This window comes from Pecten maximus, chromosome 11 (genome assembly GCF_902652985.1).
Source record: "Pecten maximus chromosome 11, xPecMax1.1, whole genome shotgun sequence".
Classification (NCBI taxonomy): Eukaryota; Metazoa; Mollusca; class Bivalvia; order Pectinida; family Pectinidae; genus Pecten; species Pecten maximus.
Genome location: NC_047025.1, coordinates 4632982 through 4654622, shown reverse-complemented (window position 1 = coordinate 4654622; position 21641 = coordinate 4632982). Strand labels below are relative to the sequence as shown.

General features: G+C 37.5%; 1 protein-coding gene across 1 annotated transcript; it reads left to right on the top strand.

The window, feature by feature from the left end:
• Nucleotides 1–1036: 1036 nt before the first annotated feature.
• On the top strand, nucleotides 1037–20382 carry LOC117337391 (twisted gastrulation protein homolog 1-A-like). Its single transcript, XM_033898364.1, has 4 exons — nucleotides 1037–1192; nucleotides 5245–5479; nucleotides 7523–7708; nucleotides 19942–20382. The coding sequence occupies exons 2-4, from the start codon at nucleotides 5260–5262 to the stop codon at nucleotides 20328–20330; spliced, it is 795 nt and encodes a 264-aa protein (XP_033754255.1). The 5' UTR covers nucleotides 1037–1192; nucleotides 5245–5259; the 3' UTR covers nucleotides 20331–20382.
• The last annotated feature ends 1259 nt before the right edge of the window (nucleotides 20383–21641 follow it).

Genomic DNA, 21641 nt, shown 5'->3' with positions numbered 1-21641 from the left:
CCCTTGGGTCACTGAATATGTTTATGGTCGGGATGAAGTTTTTGTTTTTGTTTGTTTTTCGTGTGCTGAAATGTTTAATTTTATGTCCCGATTTAGCTCAGACCTTCTGGTGTGGAACTATTTCAAGCCCCAGTGCGGGCATGACATGTTTATTACAGTATTAGAGATGACGATGTTTGACTGAAATTCCAGTCGTATGCAGTTTACTTTAGCGAAATCATGGATGTACAATATTTAAGTACAAGGTAAGTTTGCAAAATTTGATAATGCTTTAAATGATTTGTTTTTTCAACTGTTTTAAATACTTCATCCATTATGGATGGATTTCTTGAAATATTTTGTGTATTGAAAAAGAAATATCAAGAGTTTCCACGCGTAATCAGAGACCTATATACTAGTATATAGGTCTCTGGCGTAATTTATGCATTTTATGTCCAAAATTAACCACAAATCCTTATTTCTCTTGGCACCGTGCTCCTTCATACGATGCTAACCAAATTAAGTATTCTATCGTCAAAATGGTGATGCAAGAAAAAAAAATGTGTAAATAACTGGATTTCCCTGACTAATGCATCGCAAAGGAAATTAATGAAAATATTATGAAAAGGAACTTTAAACCAATATCTTTCAGCATGCAAAGATTTTTTAAAATCGGCATTTCGAACAGTTCACGAAAAATCACTGAAAAAAGTGTATACTGTAGGATTTGGCAGAGAGTGAGTTCGCCAAAATTAATTCTGCTATAACTTGCATTTAGGCCCCAGAATTAATTTTGGCGAACTCACTCTCTGCCAACAACTGTATAATACGCCTTGACGGAGTGTACAGAAAAAAATAAAGCCTAGATTCCACCATGTTTATGAATTATGTAAGAGTTGCCACTTTCTTAAAATAGTTTAATTATAATCCAGCTGCACGCCTTAAATAAATTCCAGTGGCGCATGTGAGCTGCTACAAAATTAAATGAAATAGCAGAATCCCCCGTGGAGGGCCCCTGATCAGATCACGATCAATTACGCGCTTTACAGAGAAGATACTGCGATAGTTTGGTGGTTTTGTTTATAAGTGAGCCAGATTCCGTAGGAAGTGACTGGGTGCAGTAGGTACAGAATTTAACGTGAGGAACTCATCGCCACAAAGGAAAATTGGGATTTAGTTCTTTAGCATGTGATTGAGCAGGACAACGAATCAGGTAACGTTCTTTCTGTTATACTGTAGCCTGTGTATTGTAGGTAGGCTATCACAAGAGACGAGTTTATTGCAGGACTCGACTCTCAACGTATTTTCACTATTTCGAAGTTTCTCATAACTTTTTGCTAGGCTATATAGACTTATTTCAACTGTTAAATCACACCAAGTGTTGAATATGATGATACTTATTAACGATTCCACATCGAATTAAATTGTCATCTACGCGAGATTAACGTCGTACATAATAGAAAATAATATTTAGATCTTATTTCAAGGGCTAGTTTTGGCTTCGTCCGAATGTCAAATGGAAGGGAACCATTCTTGCATGTTTAGATTCCGAAATTATCTGACATTTTTATTTACCCCAGACAATGTTACAATACAAGTTGTATTTGCCATATACATGATTGTAAAATGAATGTCCAACATTATACACACACTCCACACAGCAGTCGGTACACGATGACCATAACTGTCAACTGTATGTGACCAACTGTGTGTCAGCTAGACCTATATACAGCTAGCGATGTCGATGGTGATAAGAATTTTACTTCATTTGTACTGTGTATTCTAAGGTCCTTCTTAGGTTAAACATGTTGGAAGTTCATCAAGAGAATCAACTTAGACAGCCTCGGTTTTGGGAGACAACATTTTGTTTTTTACAAATTGATGTGCTCTACTTTAGATTCAGATGACCGTGTGAATATAACCACATGACACTACGTACCTTATTATAAATCATAAACAATTTTTGTTTCAACAATTTTCACTTTTGCCAATTTTCGCTGATTTTGCAGTGCCCAAGATCACTGTTCGTCGAAAGTTGGAATAAAAAAGAAATTTAAATTAAAGCTGTCAAAAACAAAAAACTGTTCAAACAAAATATAAATGTCAAAAAGAGTGCTGAAATCCCTGCTGCCTGAAGCTGATGTAATACAATGCACATGTATACATACCATAATCATCATCATTGATGACGGTAAAGGAATTTGGACATAGTAAGAGGACAAACAGCTGAACCCATTATAATTACATGTTCTTGTTCCTGGGACCTCGAACTTGAGCTTCCCACCAATACTGATTGTCAGAATCCATACACTCTACGTATACAATACTGACTAGTACTCCTCCAAGAAAGTCTTGTACCTGGAAGATATAGACATAACCGAGATCCTATAAATTCATCTCCCTCCATGGAGTGATAATAGGGATTTGAACCCCGGAGTTCAGAGCTCTATACAGAAACTGTAACCCAGCTACTTGGTTATCAGATTTGAATCCAGGACCTCATCATGCTCATGATCAGAGCACTAGCTCTAGACAGAAACTGTAACCCATCTACCTGGTCATCAGATTTGAACCCAGGACCTCATAATCAGAGCTCTAGGCAGAAACGGTGACCCAGCCACCTGGTCATTAGATTTGAACCCAGGACCTCAGAGCTCTGGACAGAAACTGTAAACCCAGCTACCTGGTGTCATCGGCAGTTGATCCATTACTGCTTATATTATATTACTAGTGTTTTCCTGGTCATTCTGGTAGTAAATTCCCACCAGGAGGAAATTACGAGGGGCCAGAAAAATAAGGAAGCAATTATGGAGTTCTTGTTGTCCAAATGATGTTTTAATTTTATTGTGGGGACTAATTACGAAGAATTTGGCTTTCTGTAAGTTAGCTATATAGGATGACATTCTTTAGAGGATGTAGACAAGTTGAATGATTTATATGCGTTTTAATTTTACATAGGGATATTCCCTTCATTTTTTGATATCACCTGATGCAATTAATGCACACCAAAAAATCATAGAGGGATTAAAGGAGGATTTTTAAAAATTTTATTAAGAGTCGTAGACATGACTTTTTCTTGTTAGGAAAATGATGAAATTTATATATATGTATACATGTAGATCATTTATATTTAGTACAGTCCATCTGTCAAAGTGACAGTTACATCGCAACCTAACCGCTGTAGTATATACCACACGATTAGTTTATGACTACAGGTGAAGCCCTCCCTCGTCGACCAGATACACAAACAATGTGTGTGGGAATGCAATTAGGCCCAAGTTGTAATTGTTTCTCGTCTTCAACCAAGCGTAGAGTTGGCTATTCAACTAATTTCATTGATAATTATTCATTTTTCACCAGACCAAACCGAAAAAATTGAAATGTTTATTTCAGCCATCACATATTTGAATGAAAACAACAACAACCTTTTAAAGTAGGTACGTATACACATAAAACAGAATTTGTTGAACTACCTTATGAATTAAGGGATGTTTTTGAGTAAGTTTTGAAAGAGAAAATTAGATTAATTACTCCAACAAGTAACAAGTCATATAATTAAATTGTCTTAAACTAGGATGAGTTTGTCGATCGTGATCACTATATATAAAGATACTGTTGAATTATATATATAAAATACATGACTCACCATGGCCAGGACACAATCATGGCTTGATTTATTTGACTTTTGGCTAATTAAAAAACAAAAAAATTCATATAAATTATACATGTAGTGATGTAGATTTATAAGCTTGTATGTATGATATTAGATCTCTGTATCAAATATATTATAATGCTATTGATATATATTTGATCATTTAGCTCATGAACATTATACATACTTACATTATATATTTTTCCTTAAAATCCCCCCCCCCCCCCCCCCCCCCCCCCCCCCCTCCCCCTTCAACACATGTACAAATCTTGTCTACAATTGCGCCATTTCACTTTCACATAGCCTGATAAATCTACAAATTAAAGATGTGTTTATATGGCACACTGTCTATATTGCTAATCCTATAGTGACTTGGTAACTTATTTAGTCATGAGAAAAGAAACAAATATATTTTTAATGTGGCCTTATGTTATGGTAAATGGACTGATTAATGAACAAGGGAGTAAAAACAGGTAATTATATTAAGGATGGTCTAGTCTGCACTATATGGGGCAGTGTTTTCCTAGATAAATCACAGTTATATTCATTTATGTTTTTAAAAAATGTGAACTTCCGGTGGTTTAAGGTTTTTAACCTCAATTTTACAATAACTTTTGCTTACATTGTACATCAATTAGGACAAAGTTTTCATAAAAATTTGGAAAATTATTATTATCATTCCAATTTTCATTTCAGAAAAGGAAACAATATATTTAGGAATATTATATATAGCCATTAAAAGAGCTGTTATATTAATTAATATATTATAAGAATTAGATAACTGCCTTATGAAGAATTCCTTCATTATAACCAGACACTAGACTGATAGATTGAGGACAAACACATTCATGTAAACCTTATATAAGGGCCTGGTTAAATTTATACCTTAAGCTTTTACAAAAATAATTCATGTATTGATTTCATATCTAGAACTCAAACAAATCTGAAAGGGCAGAATTATCAAACAATGTATAATATATATGTCGAATAGACATTGAAGAATGGTATTCTTGAAAACGGGAGAGCAGACACGGATTAATCTAGAATTAAGGGGAAACTATGTAACTTTTTAGACAAAAGAGGTATAAATGTAAATATGTTCTGAAAAGGGGGAAAATCACAAAGTTTCAGTTTTTTACCTTAAAAAAACCACTTCTTCCAAGTGAAAACAGCAAATGGTTAATAAGGAAAGAAATCTGGAGGATTTGGGGATATATTGCCTTCAAAATGAGTGAAAATTCAATATTGAAGGGAAATTAACAGAAGTCTGAGGGGGAAAATGGAACAAAATCCTGAGGAGAAATTTAACTTCACATAATCAGTAGTGAAAATCTGTAGATAGATCCCTGGAGAGTCAAAATCATATTTATTGTCTATTGCAAAAGTCAAGTAAAAAAGACATTAAAATAATATAATATGATTTCTCTGTCGATTCCAAGCACATGTACCTTTGGAATTGTAACCATCAACTTATTAAAAAAAATATCCAAGTTTGATTTGTTGCTTCCAGTTATCTCCCTTATTTTGTCGGTTATCTCCCTTACTTTGCCGGTTGCTGTTGATTTATAATTATTTCATTATGATGTGATTTTAAAATTTTTCCTTCTTTTCAGGTACCACTGTACAGGATGAAGGGCTGTGCATTTTTCTGTGTCACCTTGGTGACCATTTTGGGAAGTCTGTGTATTGTGGAAGCTTGTAATGAAGCCATCTGTGGTCCTATTGTGAGCAAATGTATTCTCATAGACGCTTGTTCATGTGACTTTGGGAATTTTACCAACTCCAAGTGCCTTAAAAACTGCACTCTGTGTCTGGACAGTTTGTTTATGGACTGTTGTGCTTGTGTGGGTAAGTCTGTCCGAGGAATTACTTAAATCATTGTTGTCCATATGCATCATTGCATGATATATCGAAAAAGATAGAAAATTAGTTAAAAAAAAGAAATTATCAATGATGATTTTGAAAAGGCGATTCATTGGCTATTCTGTCTGATGCGAACAGAGGTTCTGGTTTTGACATCAAATGATGTGATGAATTAATTTACAAAATGCTTTAATCTAATGTTCAATTCATAATATTCTCCAACAGGAAATATTAAAGATTATAAAATTGCCATACATGGAAATTCGTCAAGTCACAGCTCTTCCGATCTTAAGCTTCTGTACATGTACTAGTACCATTAAATATTTTGGTAAATTTGAACATAATAAAAACCAATCCACATAAACATGTCTATATATATATAGACGATTTTAAGTTGTTATTGATTTTAAATATTCATCTAATGGACGGCAGCCATGAATTGTAGAGGGATTGGGAGTTAGTAATAACATGAACACAAAAACGTCCAGTGGCTCCAGTCCAAATTTTGATTATAACTACTTTATTTCCATGTAAATAGCTTGATCAGAATTGACGTATAGCTGATGAGTACCAGATAATTGGCCATGACAGACAATTTGATAAATAGCCAGCAACTTTTTACACTCTGGACATCCAAGCGTAGGTTACCAAGCTATACATCTTTTGAAAGTTGTTGTAACATGCATGGATTTTAAAATATGATTCTTATTAGCTGTACATAATTCTTTAAAAACCTGTCCGATGGAGTAGAAAAAATTATCTTGGGTACGGCTAATTGCAAGCACTTTGTAGTATATGTAGTGTCCCTGGTGTAAATGAGGTGGCTGTTTGAAAATGATATCATTAGAATCACGGTCATCTCATGCATATGTATGCCAGCTGGGACCATGGTAGATAGCTCAGTCCTTTGATGGCTGGAAACTTAATCTCAGGTGAAGATCCAAGGTGTGTAGTGATCGATGCTCCATGCGTGCGTCCCATGTGAGTTTGTGTTTCTCTGGAAGCTGAGAAACAGGCCGGCCAGTCTGTGTCGTTGTGGTAGTCCTTGAGTAAGACATTTGTAACCCTAATTATGTAATTGCTCTGGGTGGCGTGCAGCAGGCCTCCTGTACATTGTTCAGTGAGGTAGTCACCAACTACTACAAGGAGACCCTGCCTCAAAATTACGCTTGCTGTCATCACAGGGCGATAAATTAAACCCAGCATGCAAACAAAACATCCTATATGTCCATACACAAAACAAAGCAAAAAAAAACACCTTCAATTGCTTCATGGCCAGAAACATGCACACACATATATATACTCTTATATCTGCAGGTTAGACTGGTGCAGCTGTATACGTAGTTCATCACCTGATTTATAATGAGGCAGTACTAGTTTTAAATCTGATCCCAAAAACTACAAGTAATGCCTTAGAATGGCTTTTTTTGCTAGATAAACATTCCATGGCATGGACAGCTGAAGTGATACATGACCATGGCCATATTCATATGTTTACCGGCTGATAAAAAGTGTTTTCATCGTCATGATCATGGAGTCCAAATATTCACATTTTATAGATAACAGAAGTCCTCAATAAACAGACAAATATGAAAAAGAGATGGTGTTGAAACAAAATCACCAATAGTTGATGAAATGCTAGCTAGCTATAGGGCTGTGTTCCATTGTTAGCTTTTCAATCGTAGTTTAGCATACTGTAAATGTGGAAATTTACGTGAGGGGGAAAATTACGCTAATTACACGGATCCCTTTTGATCGCGAAAATTTCCCCCACATGTATTATTTTGATATTTATTTGATTGAGTATATTTGAACTACAAATGCAGGTGGGTTGATCGCAAAAATGATTTCCACATGTATAATGAAATCACGAAATTAACCACTCGCGAAAATAACCACGTTTACAGTATATAGCTAAATTTGGCACCAGATAAAAATAGCTTGCAGTATATATTTGGTATGTTACATGTGTTTAAGAAATTATATTTTTTTGCTGAATTGTCGCTAATTTCCTATTGTTTGTTACAGGATTATGTAAGCCCAAAGATAATGAGGAGGGTATGGATAACTCCAGTTCTGTAGAGGAATTAAAGGAACCACTCCCCGAACTCTTCAATGTTCTGACAGAGGAGGAAGATTTATTAGCGAGATGGAAATCCTTCACATACCCTGCCTCTGACGCTAAACCTGTCAAAAATATTCTTCTCATTAAAGGTAAATAATCAATATTTATAACACAGAATAATTTCATACTTGGTTTTAATCATACTGTTATCAATTATATTAGAAGCTTGTGTCCATGATATATCTGAATGAAATTCCAATCATAAAATTCCTATTAAAGTTTGGAATACTGTAAAATAGGATCATGGGGCTCATATTTTGTTGGGTTTTGTTTTCCAGAAACTGAAAAAATACTATTTCATTGGTACTAATAAGTAAAATAGCTTGATTTTCTGGATGATAGCCGTATAAATGTATTGTATGTCCAAAGTATAACAATTTGAATATAATTTTATATCACAAATATTTAAACACAGACTAAATGAAAAAGTCACATATCAATTCAAATTCATTATGAATTATATGTATACATGAATTTTTTCACGAAGAATATATATACCCCAGGTAATCAAAGCAAATAAAAAATATCCACAAAAAAAAAGAATGAAAAATTCACAATAATATCCGAGCTGCTCCAACTAAAATTTTATCATGCACTTGTTATATAATACAGGCCGTTACTTATCTCAAGTTAATTGCCCGCTGTGACTCGTGAAGAACCAATATGTATTATTTCTGTGCACCTTGAGAGATGGCTGCAAGTGTCTGTCTGCAGACGACCTTCGTTTCACCTTCTGTAATAGACCAGACGTTCTCACTGTAATTTTACATGGTAACCTTTACCATGGTGCTTCCGCCTGCTGTCTGTCATTACAATGAATCAGACATGATAACCCATCAATTTAGAAATAGGCCCTCGGGCATTTCCTGTGTATTTTAGTCAATTCCATTTGCAACTGTTTTCACTGATGTCTGATACCCCCCCCCCCCATCATAAATAGGAAAAATTTTTAAAAAATAAATAAAAAAAAAAAAAATAAGGTAAGGGCTTTTTCAATGGTTCGGATGATGCCATTTTGTGAAATACTGAAAGAAAATTGAGAAATCGTGAAAGAAATTTTTTTCTTGAGGAAAACTGTAAATTTTGGAAAATTTGAATAAAAAATAAGGGAAGGGCTGTTTCAATGGTTCGGATGATGCCATTTTGTGAAATATTGAAAGAAAATTGAGAAATTAGGAAAGAAATTTTCTTGGGAAAACTGTAAGTTTTGGAAAATTTTATCAGATATGTAATTTTCTTAACCATTATAATATTAATGGAGCGCACGTTGACCCATATTATCAGTGGTTTAAGCCCTCAAAACAAGCTACTCTCTTTTTAACACCTTACATTTTACCATGTAAATGTGTATCCAATGTGTCTTGAGATTCCATCTTCGACACACCTGATGTGTATATAGTAGTATTAACACATAAGTCTGAAGCTTTATAGTGATTTAAGTTCTGCAGCTGTTTGCTGTCGATAGTGATCTCAATTTTATCTGACATCATGATTACAGATCTAGGCTGAAAAAAACCCAGATGGCAGGCGTTTTTTTTTTTTTGTCCTCTTAGATCGCTTAACTCGAAGAACTTCGTCAGTCCCGGCCGAATTCTCTCTTTATCCTAGTAAAAAAAACTCGGAAAACTCTAATTAAGAAAACTCGAAAAACTCGGATAATACGAAGTGAAAATTTGGTCCCAACAATAAAAATCCTACTTAAAATGATCGAATAACTCAACAACGATCGGTTGTAAACGCCAACATTTTTTCAACATCGAAATTCCGTTTGTAACGGCACTACAATTCTACCGATTATTATACGCGATTATAAGTGTTTCATAAATTCATGAAAGAAAATTGTCGGTGGAATCATAACAACAACTGTCTGTGATAAAAAGTACTGTTTTACTTACTGCTGAAACAATAGCATAACAACTGCGAAGGTGTTCAGAGTACAACTGTAACGGTCAGTGCTGTCTATTAAATCGGATAAAACGCCAACTCAGTAACAGTAACATTTTATACGCACATGCGCAGTACCAACTTCCTGTGCTAATACACATGGAAATGGTGTGGTTGTCGGTAAAACGTAAGTTGGACTATCAAACAGTAGTTTATATGTCCAATATAAGATAATGGTTATGTTACGTTTTACATATAATCGGTTATTTGATATGACATTAATAAATTGTTATTCGGTTGAATTCCATTTTATCGTTATTCCTTTTGCAAACATGACATGAATATCGGATCGTTATTGAAGTGACTAGGCCTAAGTGAAAAAAACTTTATCGAGACTGTATATCGGCAAAACTACACCAAACTACGAGTGACAGAACGAAATATTACATATACATTTACATGTATTGACCAGTCTTTACACTGAACCGATGAGCGACAGAGCGGAGTTATAAATGATTATATAATGTTGACAAATATTGACCAAACTTTGCACCAAAAATGACAGCTCGCTTAATTCGAACACTCGGATAACTCCAAGTTTTCTCGTGGTCCCATCGAGTTCGAGTTAACGAAGTTCCACTGTATATAATATATATATATATAATCTATGTATCGGAATCAAACGCAAAACTGACCATGATTTTTGGATGTTTTGTTAATACCATTTCATTTGATAATTCATCTTTTATGATGACTCACAGATCTTAAGTCCAAAATAGTAATTTCCAAAAGAAAGAGTAGAAAAAAACCACAAAATCATAGAAATTGTGTTGATATTTTTCATGTACGTTAACATACTTAAATTAAAAAAAAAACATGGAATAGGAAACCAAAAATTTAACATACATGGACATATTAGTTTCGCCTAATTAGTCATACACATGTACCTGAGAATGTACAATTTTGTGGCTTTAATGTATAGTACAAAATTGTACAAAGGGGCACATATACCACTGTGTCCTCGACAATCTTGAGTCAGATTTTGGGATAAACTTTCTTTGATGTCTGTCGGTTTGATTTGAGTTGATTAGAACAAGAATACCATTGTAGCTATATACTAAAAGATAGCGAACAGTGATCTGGTAGAAAAGTCGGTGACAGGGATAATAATGCTGGGTTCTCATCTAAACCTGACACCACACAGGTGTTCACGATCAGTGCCGCTTATAATTACCCGACGATTTCTTACCTGTACAGGTGTGCTGTGTTATACATATTCTCAGGTAAAATGGAAATCGTCAGCCTTGGATGAAGGGATTTGAGGAAACATGAACTGGTATAATGAAGCTATTTTGTACACGTTGTTTCAATATTTTTAAAGTCATTAAAAGTGTATTTTTGTTAAACTGATGTTAAGAATTGTATAAAGGCCATCATAGTTGTTTAAAAATAAACTGTTGGCAGAATTTTTCATCCTGAAATCTATTGTATATTTGTGAGGTGGAGTCCTGCAGTTGTATAGAATTAATTTGAGAAGTTTGTATACATACAGTAGTATTATGTTTATTGATAATTTCAAGGATTTTGGTTATTATTTATAGGTAATGATATACATATTTGACCTAATAAGCGCAATGTGACGTACTGTCACTCTTACAAAAACACAAACGGGCCGGGGTGCACTTAAAACAACTGTACAACAGTGAAAAATTTGTTACTGAAAAAATGAAAACTTATATCATTACAGTGAAATGTTAAAAAGAAAGCTCTTATACAGTATACATATATATAAAGCTCCTGGAAAAATTAAAAGGGAAAAATTCGATCAATAATAATAAATGGCGACATCTGTAAGTCCTTTAATTTGTTGACGTCACAAATGTAGTTACGAGATATCATTGTAAAACTGTATTTCAAGTTCAAATATTTAATTATAATTTGGTAATATTTTATAAATTTAAATTATACGGCAGCATGCATATTAATGAATTTTATTGGCAATGATGTATGATCGTGTCCGACAATAGTGATAAGTTTAAAGTGTTACAAGAAATTAAATTTAATGTTCATCAACGCCATCAGGAGGACCATTGCTGTCAGTTATCATTCTCGTTAGAAGACAGATATATGCTGACAACCCATACGTATCTGTCAAATAAAAGCAGCGTTTATCATATACCACATCTGCAGATGTTATCAAACACAGATTTTGTATATAATGATAATTGAAATCCTGTTCTATTCAAAAATATTTTATCTGCAAAAAAACCCTGGTATTAGCACACATTGTCGGAGAGCTAATGGGTTAGTGAATTTATTGTTATGGTAATGAAGCTATATATACCCCGGGTGGTTTTGCATCATAATCGTAGACTGCATATATACATTGTATATAACTTCATCTACATCTGGTAAAATGAAATTCTGTAGCTAGTTTTGTGTTTTAATAGTCAACTGCCAAGAATATGAGTATTTTCACATCTGATTTGTGAGTCTATTTACAGTTTAATATCAATCAGATTTTCCTCTTCAAAAATTGCACCCAGATTAAATGGTTAACCGGGGTAATTATAATATAAATATTTCAACAATTGTAACTGCGCATGCATGCCTGGCTTTCTCTACTGGTTGGGGCCTCTTTGTCTCATTTTGGGAAGAAAATTGGTGAATTGAGAAAAAAAATTCAGAAATAAACTGGGATTTTGCTTAAATATGAAATAATTTTGAATGGGGCCGATTTAATTTACTGCCTCAAAAATCCCACAACAAAAGCCCTCTAGTCTATATTCCGTAATCACTAATGTAAAAGACGTTATATTGACAAGATTTTTATTTTCATAAATCATGCATATGCTCCATCCAAAATAGATAGATTTCAAGCAAACCTGGCTCTATATTTTGTGAATTTGGTATGTATATGTGTTTTATGCCAAATTTATGTTGGCAGCAAACCCTAGAAATGGAATTCATAAATCATCATGTAGCTAATTTGGACATGTTTGGTGACAGAATTGGCATATTAAACTTGCATGAAGATTTGTTGTATATGTAATTATTTAAAAGAAAAACGAAATGGAAAAGGAAAACAGAGGGATTTGATAAGCAGTTAAAGGCCTCCTCATCTCTTATCTTGTTTTATGAAAGAAACATCTTACATCGGGATTACTGAAGCAGAAATTTATAATTCATAAATGCCTTTTAAAAAACTAATTTCTTTAATGTCAAACAGTTTCTATCATTGGCGAGATCTTAATTTGACAGGCAAACAATTAAAGGTAAAATATTACAAACGAGACTTTTAAACTATGAAAAGAATTTTTTCAAGTCAAACACCCTTAATCTAATGGAGGGGAGAGCACAGATTTCTTGAGATGATAATTTTGGAAAGATTTTAATCTCTGAACTATTATACAAGTTTTTCCTCTTTATTTGCGTCTAACCATATTATGTAACCAAATTTTTGACAAAAGTTCAAATGAAGGTGGATGTAAATTCTATAAGATTGTTTGGAAAAAGTTTGGCTCTCCTCCAGATACTGACAGACACAGGTGTGTGTTCCTTCATTCCCAACTGGCAAACTGAGGCTTAGAGAGAGGGGGGCTCCCCACAGGGAACTTTTTAACTTACAACTAAGCATTTCTGTTGATTTGTAATGGTTGTAAATATTTTAAATTTATTGAACAATTTGATTCACATCTTTATTGACATTTTTAATTGCAAAAAAACATAATGAAAATCAAACAGATAAACAATTTTATGAAAAATAAGATGAACAAATTTATGACCCCCATGCACCCCTTCTACCATCTCTCCTTTCCCATAACTTCTTTTCTCTCTTACTATCTCTCCTTCTGCTGAACCCTGAGCTCCCACCCCTTCTACCATCTCTCCTTCCCCTAGACCCCAACCTGTTCTTCCCTTTCTTCTTCCCCAAACCTCCCATCCCTCCAACCATCTCTCCTTCCCTTAACCTTCCAACCCTCCAACCATCTCTCCTTCCCTTAACCTCCCACCCCTTCTACCATCTCTCCTTCCCTTAACCTCCCACCCCTCCTACCATCTCTCCTTCCCTTAACCTTCCAACCCTCCAACCATCTCTCCTTCCCTTAACCTCCCACCCCTTCTACCATCTCTCCGTCCCTTAACCTCCCACCCCTACTACCATCTCTCCTTCCCTTAACCTCCCACCCCTACTACCATCTCTCCATTCCCTCAACCTCCCATCCCTTCTACCATCTCTCCATTCCCTTAACCTCCCACTCCTTCTACCATCTCTCCTTCCCTTAACCTCCCACCCCTCCTACTATCTCTCCTTCCCTTAACCTCCCACCCCTACTACCATCTCTCCATTCCCTTAACCTCCCATCCCTTCTACCATCTCTCCATTCCCTTAACCTCCCACTCCTTCTACCATCTCTCCTTTCCTTAACCTCCCACCCCTTCTACCATCTCTCCTTCCCTTAACCTCCCATCCCTTCTACCATCTCTCCTTCCCTTAACCTCCCACCCCTACTACCATCTCTCCTTCCCTTAACATCCCACCACTTCTACCATCTCTCCATTCCCTTAACATCCCACCACTTCTACCATCTCTCGATCCCTTAACCTCCCATCCCTCCTACCATATCTCCTTCCCCAGAACCTCCCACCCCTACTACTATCTCTCCTTCCCCAGAACCTCCCACCCCTCCTACTATCTCTCCTTCCCTTAACCTCCCACCCCTCCTACTATCTCTCCTTCCCTAAACCTCCCATCCCTCCTACCATCTCTCCTTACCCTTAACCTCCCACCCCTTCTACCATCTCTCCTTCCCCAGAACCTCCCATCCCTCCTACCATCTCTCCTTCCCCAGAACCTCCCATCCCTCCTACCATCTCTCCTTCCCTTAACCTCCCACCACTTCTACATCTCTCCTTCCCCAGAACCTCCCATCCCTTCTACCATCTCTCCTTCCCCAGAACATCCCACCACTTCTACATCTCTCCATCCCTTAACCTCCCACCCCTTCTACCATCCCTCCTACCATCTCTCCTTCCCCAGAACCTCCCATCCCTCCTACCATCTCTCCTTCCCTTAACCTCCCACCCCTTCTACCATCTCTCCTTCCCCAGAACCTCCCATCCCTCCTACCATCTCTCCTTCCCCAGAACCTCCCATCCCTCCTACCATCTCTCCTTCCCTTAACCTCCCACCCCTTCTACCATCTCTCCTTCCCCAGAACCTCCCATCCCTTCTACCATCTCTCCTTCCCCAGAACATCCCACCACTTCTACATCTCTCCATCCCTTAACCTCCCACCCCTTCTACCATTTCTCCTTCCCCAGAACATCCCACCACTTCTACATCTCTCCATCCCTTAACCTCCCATCCCTCCTACCATCTCTCCTTCCCCAGAACCTCCCACCCCTTCTACCATCTCTCCTTCCCCTTAACCTCCCACCCCTCCTACCATATCTCCTTCCCCAGAACCTCCCACCCCTACTACTATCTCTCCTTCCCCAGAACCTCCCACCCCTACTACTATCTCTCCTTCCCTGAACCTCCCACCCCTTCTACCATCTCTCCTTCCCCTGAACCTCCCACCCCTTCTACCATCTCTCCTTCCCTTAACCTCCCACCACTTCTACCATCTCTCCTTCCCCAGAACCTCCCACCCCTTCTACCATCTCTCCTTCCCCTTAACCTCCCACCCCTCCTACTATCTCTCCTTCCCTTAACCTCCCAACCCTTCTACCATCTCTCCATCCCTTAACCTCCCATCCCTTCTACCATCTCTCCTTCCCCAGAACCTCCCACCCCTTCTACCATCTCTCCTTCCCCTTAACCTTCCAACCCTTCTACCATCTCTCCTTCCCTTAACCTCCCACCCCTTCTACCATCTCTCCTTCCCCAGAACCTCCCACCCCTTCTACTATCTCTCCTTCCCTTGAACCTCCCACCCCTACTACTATCTCTCCTTCCCTTGAACCTTCCATCCCTTCTACCATCTCTCCTTTCCCTGAACCTCCCACCCCTACTACTATCTCTAGATCTCCTTCCCTTGAACCTCCCACCCCTACTACTATCTCTCCTTCCCTTGAACCTCCCACCCCTACTACCATCTCTCCTACCCCAGAACCTCCCACCCCTACTACTATCTCTCCATCCCTTAACCTCCCATCCCTCCTACCATCCCTCTTTCCCTTAACCTCCCATCCCTTCTACCATCTCTCCTTCCCTTAACCTCCCACCCCTTCTACCATCTCTCCTTCCCCAGAACCTCCCATCCCTTCTACCATCTCTCCATTCCCTTAACCTCCCATCCCTTCTACCATCTCTCCATTCCCTTAACCTCCCACCCTTCTACCATCTCTCCTTCCCTTAACCTCCCACCCCTTCTACCATCTCTCCTTCCCCAGAACCTCCCATCCCTTCTACCATCTCTCCATTCCCCTTAACCTCCCACCCCTTCTACCATCTCTCCATTCCCTTAACCTCCCACCCCTTCTACCATCTCTCCTTCCCCAGAACCTCCCACCCCTTCTACCATCTCTCCTTCCCCAGAACCTCTCACCCCTACTACTATCTCTCCTTCCTTTGAACATCCCGACCCTACTACCATCTCTCCTTCCCCAGAACCTCCAACCCCTACTACCATCTCTCCTTCCCCAGAACCTCCCACCCCTACTACCATCTCCCCTTCCCCAGAACCTCCCACCCCTTCTACCATCTCTCCTTCCCCAGAACCTCCCACCCCTACTACCATCTCCCCTTCCCTTGAACCCCCCATCCCTTCTACCATCTCTCCTTCCCTTAACTCCCACCCCTACTACCATCTCTCCTTCCCCCTTGAACCTCTCACCCCTTCTTCCACCTCTAGATCTCCTTCCCAATAACCACCACCCCTTCCATATACTGGTATACATTTCTTCTCCACCCACTAGCCCTGAATTCCCCACCCCTCATCACCCCCACATGCACCTGACTCCTATCCACAGCTTCTCCCCCATCTCCTCCCCTATACAACCTTCCATACACACAGGTGTCCCAATGCCTCACATTGTATTGAACGGCCAGACTGTGTACAATGACTAGAAGCTATCAGGCTCAAGAGCTTTCTAGTTTGTGCAGGTGTTCAAGTTGTTTACCACAGTTCGCGATTAACATGTGCACTTGTAGACTATATACTCAGACAGGCCTTGTTTGAATCCGTACATACATACATAAATTTTGTACATGTCTGCCGTATGTAATGAAAATTCATTGACAACGACAGTACATAGAAATGAATTTTATTTAAGGGCGACCTTTTGTGAGACAAATGAGCATACTGCGTGTACTTTTAAATTTACTGGCAGGCAGAAAACGTGACAATAGCATATCGATGACATTATGATATGTAAATTGGATTTACATTTTAAAAAACGAATTTTCACCACAAGTCGGAATTGTCTGCCAGATTTTGATTTTAGATATTGGACTGATTCCAAGAAACAGACTTTCATTTTGCTTAATTTTGAGATTGGAAAAAAAAAACTTTTTTATGTTCAAAACCTGTATTTACATACAAACTTTGTACATGTACTCAGTTCCTTTTTTTTTTTTTTTTTTTACTCAAAAATCATTATCATCAGCTGCCCTGTTAATAAATAAGCTACCTCAATTAGCTTCAAATTCTTCATTTTTGTATTATCCCTAATTAAAAAAAAACTTTGTTAAAAGTGGTTAATATTAGGTTCACCCCAAAATTTTATACCAAATTTTTACACTGGGAAAGTCGGCATATTGGTGGTTGATCAATACTGTATCATGCACTTGAAATTTGTGTTATAGAATATCAAATTTATAATATTTACATGTTGGATATGTGCTTTGTACTGAATTTCTTAATTTACTGGACTTGTTCTACATCATTTCCAAATTTATAAAATGCATGTACAAGTTATATACTTGGCCAACCAGATGAGAGGTACATCTATTGAGATATTTTCACTTGTGTATTGGAAGGTAATTTGAGTATATACATGTACCAGCAACAAGCCATTTCCTGATCTGAAGAGATTTAGAACAGTAACTTAATTTAAAAGCTACATAGCAGCTTAATTTGATTTTGAGGCGTTTTTGATGTTTGAAGAAAAACACCAGTTTATGTGTAGGGTAGGAAAATTTAAGAATTTAATAGGTATAACTACAGAAGTTTGATTCCAAGTCTCTCTCCTATTTTATCTTAGGAGCAGTTTTATTGTTGAAACGTTAACTGTATAGGTAATATATGTATAATAGCCAGCACAACACTAAAACTGTAGCATTTTCTACGCACAATCAGTGAAAATCTTATGCTTAAACATTTATTCAACTTAACACGAATTACCAATATTTACCTGCAAATAAGCCCCTGCCCAATAATGTTAGTTCCCTTTTCAAATTTGACGATAGTGTTATGGTATAATGTTGTTCGTACAATGTAAACTTTCATTTGACTGACAATCTCCTTCATTTTTTGACCAATCTCTTTCAAGCTCGGTAAATCAAACCTTATATGTTCATGATATGAAGTTGCATCTCCCTGAAAAGAATTACAATTCAACTTTTTGTGCAAAAGTTATTCCCTTTGGTTATTAGCTCACCTGCCCGAAGGGCAAGTGAGCTTATGCCGTGGCGCGGTGTCCGTCGTCCGGCCGTCCGTCCGGCGTCAACTTTCCATTCAAGCAACTTCTTCTCAATAACCAAAAGGCCCAGAGACCTAATATTGGGCCTGTATCATGCTGGGGTGAAGGGCTACCAAGTTTGTTCAAATGAATAACGTTGACCTTCATTCAAGGTCACAGGGGTCAAAAAGGCTAAAATCTTTAAACAACTTCTTCTCAATAACCAAGAGGCCCAGGGAGTTGATATTGGGTCTGTAGCATGCTGGGGTGAATAGCTACCAAGTTTGTTCAAATGAATGACCTTGACTTTCATTCAAGGTCACAGGGGTCAAATATGCTAAAAAAAATAAACGACTTCTTCTACATAGCCACATACAAGACCCAGGGACTTGATATTGGGTCTGTAGCATGCTGGGGTGAAGGGCTACCAAGTTTGTTCAAATGAATGACCTTGACCTTCATTCAAGATCACAGGAGTCAAAAAGGCTAAAATCTTTAAACGACTTCTTCTCAATAACCAACACTTCCAGAGACCTAATATTTGACCTGCAGCATGCTAGGGTGAAGGGCTCCCAAGTTTGTTCAAATGAATGACCTTGACCTTCATTCAAGGTCACAGGGGTCAAAAAAGGCTAAAATCTTTAAACGACTTCTTCTCAATAACCAACAGTCTCAGGGAGTTGATATTGGGTCTGTAGCATGCTGGGGCGAAGGGCTACCTAGTTTGTTCAAATGAATGACCTTGACCTTCATTCAATGTCACAGGGGCCAAAAAGGCTAAAATCTTTGAACGACTTCTTCTCAATAACCAAGAGTCCCAGGGAGTTGATATTGGGTCTGTAGCATGCTGCGGTAAAGGGCTACCAAATTTGTTCAAATGAATGACCTTGACCGTCATTCAAGGTCACAGGAGTCAAAAACGCTAAAATCTTTAAACGACTTCTTCTCAATAACCAACAGTCCCAGAGACCTAATATTTGGCCTGTAGCATGCTGGGGTGAAGGGCTACCAAGTTTTTTCAAATGAATGACCCTGACTCACATTCAAGGTCACGTCAATCAAGTATGCTTAAATCTTTAAATGACTTTTAGTGAAAAGCCAAAGTGCAGAGAGACATTATATTGGTCCTGTAGCATGCTTTCAAATAACTGCAGGATTCATATATGAAAAGATCACTGCATTGCAGGTGAGCGATTTGGGCCCATTGGGCCCTTGTTTCAGTATTCATGCTTTTTCTGGATCCGTACGTAGATCTCCTACGTTTTTCTGACCAATTCTATTCATGATATGAAGATATGTTTGCTTAAAAAGAATTCAGATTCAATTATATTTGCTAAAGTTATTGCTCTTTGTTTGTTTCATTATTTTATTTCAGTATTTGCATGATTTTTGTTTGGCAATCTCCTCTTTCATTTTTCGACTGAATTACCATTCTTATTTTAGACTGATCAATTTAAAATTTATTATTCCCATGATTGTAGATTGTAAGGGGTATTACATTCTATATTACTGCCCTTGTTTGTCCTCCATTCTGTCTGTCTGTTCATCTGCATCATCATTTCCGAACAATAACCGAAAGTGGATTGATCAAGCTCAAGCTTCACATGCTCATTCCCTCATCAGGCGAGCTTGCTTTAAGTTGCTTGGGATTTAATTCTTTTCAAGTCAAAATGACAGCGAACTGATTCGGCGAAATCAGTACAGTATTTTTATAAGCATTACTACAATGTAGATTACAATTATAGAAATTCGTCCAAACACGTTTTGCAGGGAATTGGAAGTGATACCGATATTATTTTTGTATTTTCAGGTAAAAGAGAAAGGACAAAGCCGGAGTTACAGGAAGACACTAACTGTACAGTGGCGTTCATGTCCGAATGTAGCGCCATGCAGAAGTGTAAAGATGCTTGTAAGTCCATGGGGGCCAGTCAGTACCGATGGTTTCATGACCACGGCTGCTGTCAGTGTGTTGGTCCTACATGCCTCAACTACGGCCTGAACAGTCCTCGCTGCTCCAACTGTCCGCCACCTGACGAGGTCGACAACATCGAACAGGAAGAAAAGATTATTAAGGAGATGAACAGAATAGACGAGCAAGTTATGGAGATGGAAGAAGAAATCAACGATGAATTTGAGGATGATGATGATGTTGATGATGATGAAGACGATGACGAACCTGAAGTTGATTTAGAAGGTTGAACAATGTGAATATTTCACACAAAAAAAAACCCACTAGCATTATAATAAAAAACAAATTAAGTTGAAAGTAACTTTCAGAAATCGCATGGTGACTTAAAGTTACTATTCATCTGCTATAGATTTAGAAAAATCTGAGTTAGTATATGCTAAAAGCATACGACATGTGGAATACTATGTTTTAAGAAATATGTTTGTTAGGTTACGCAGTTAAGCGTATATATGGCAAATGCTATGTTAAGAGGTATTTATGTGAATTAATTTAGTTACAGTAATGAAATTGTTGTGTATATAATGTATTTCTCCAACAATAAGGTCATGCCCAGTACCCACCATAATTATAAGCTCACCCATGACTCGGGGTTCACCCTGGACCCAAAAATCATGGTCCATTTTGACAAGAGTTCAGAAATCGTATGGGCCAAAACATAGAAAATTGAAGAAATTTGTGAGTTTTGGTGGGCCATTTTGGAAAACATGGGGCAAATGGCCCCCTCCAGAGTTATCCCTGATGACTTCTGTTGCAGTTCTGTGAAAATGACCTATTTGCCCGGCAATAAGCACTCCCGACACTTTGATTCAAAGTTGATGTGTTAGCGTCTGGCTTATTTCAAGAATTCGCAAAATACTGTAACTTGAACAGTAGAAACGTTAATTAGCATTACAAATTAATTCAACACATTAATTGTAGTATTGTGGATTGAATTAATTTATTTACCAATCAAACATGTCAGTATTTGTACTGTTGTTTTATTGTTAAGTTGTGATTTTATTAGAACAAATTCCTGTTTTATTCTACCTTACATGTCACAAATGAGATCTGTGGAAGAGTTGTCTCTCCTGTTAAACTAAATATGTCATTTCTTAAGCATGTTTTCAGGAAATGGATGAGTCATAAAAATACCTACATCCAAGTGTGGAGTTCTTAATGGAAGATTTACAGTATTTGCATCACAATAAACTATAAAAGTAGCATAAAACCTTAATTCTCCTTGTCACAGTAAGGTAGCATACATCCTTAATTCTCCATGTCACAATAAGGTAGCATATATCCTTAAGTCTCCATGCCACAGTAAGGTAGCACACAGCCTTAAGTCTCCATGTCACAGTAAGGTAGCATACATCCTTAAGTCTCCATGCCACAGTAAGGTAGCACACAGCCTTAATTCTCCATGTCAAAGTAAGGTAGCATACATCCTTAATTCTCCATGTCACAGTAAGATAGCATACAGCCTTAGGTCTCCCTGTCACAATAAGGTAGCATATATCCTTAAGTCTCCATGCCACAGTAAGGTAGCATACAGCCTTAAGTCT

Excerpts from the sequence above, each read along its gene's own strand:
- LOC117337391 (XM_033898364.1), top strand. The coding sequence starts at position 5,260 with ATGAAGGGCTGTGCATTTTTCTGTGTCACCTTGGTGACCATTTTGGGA. Across the intron at positions 5,480-7,522 it reads GGACTGTTGTGCTTGTGTGG|GATTATGTAAGCCCAAAGAT; the intron begins GTAAGTCTGTCC and ends TGTTTGTTACAG. Across the intron at positions 7,709-19,941 it reads AAATATTCTTCTCATTAAAG|GTAAAAGAGAAAGGACAAAG; the intron begins GTAAATAATCAA and ends TTGTATTTTCAG.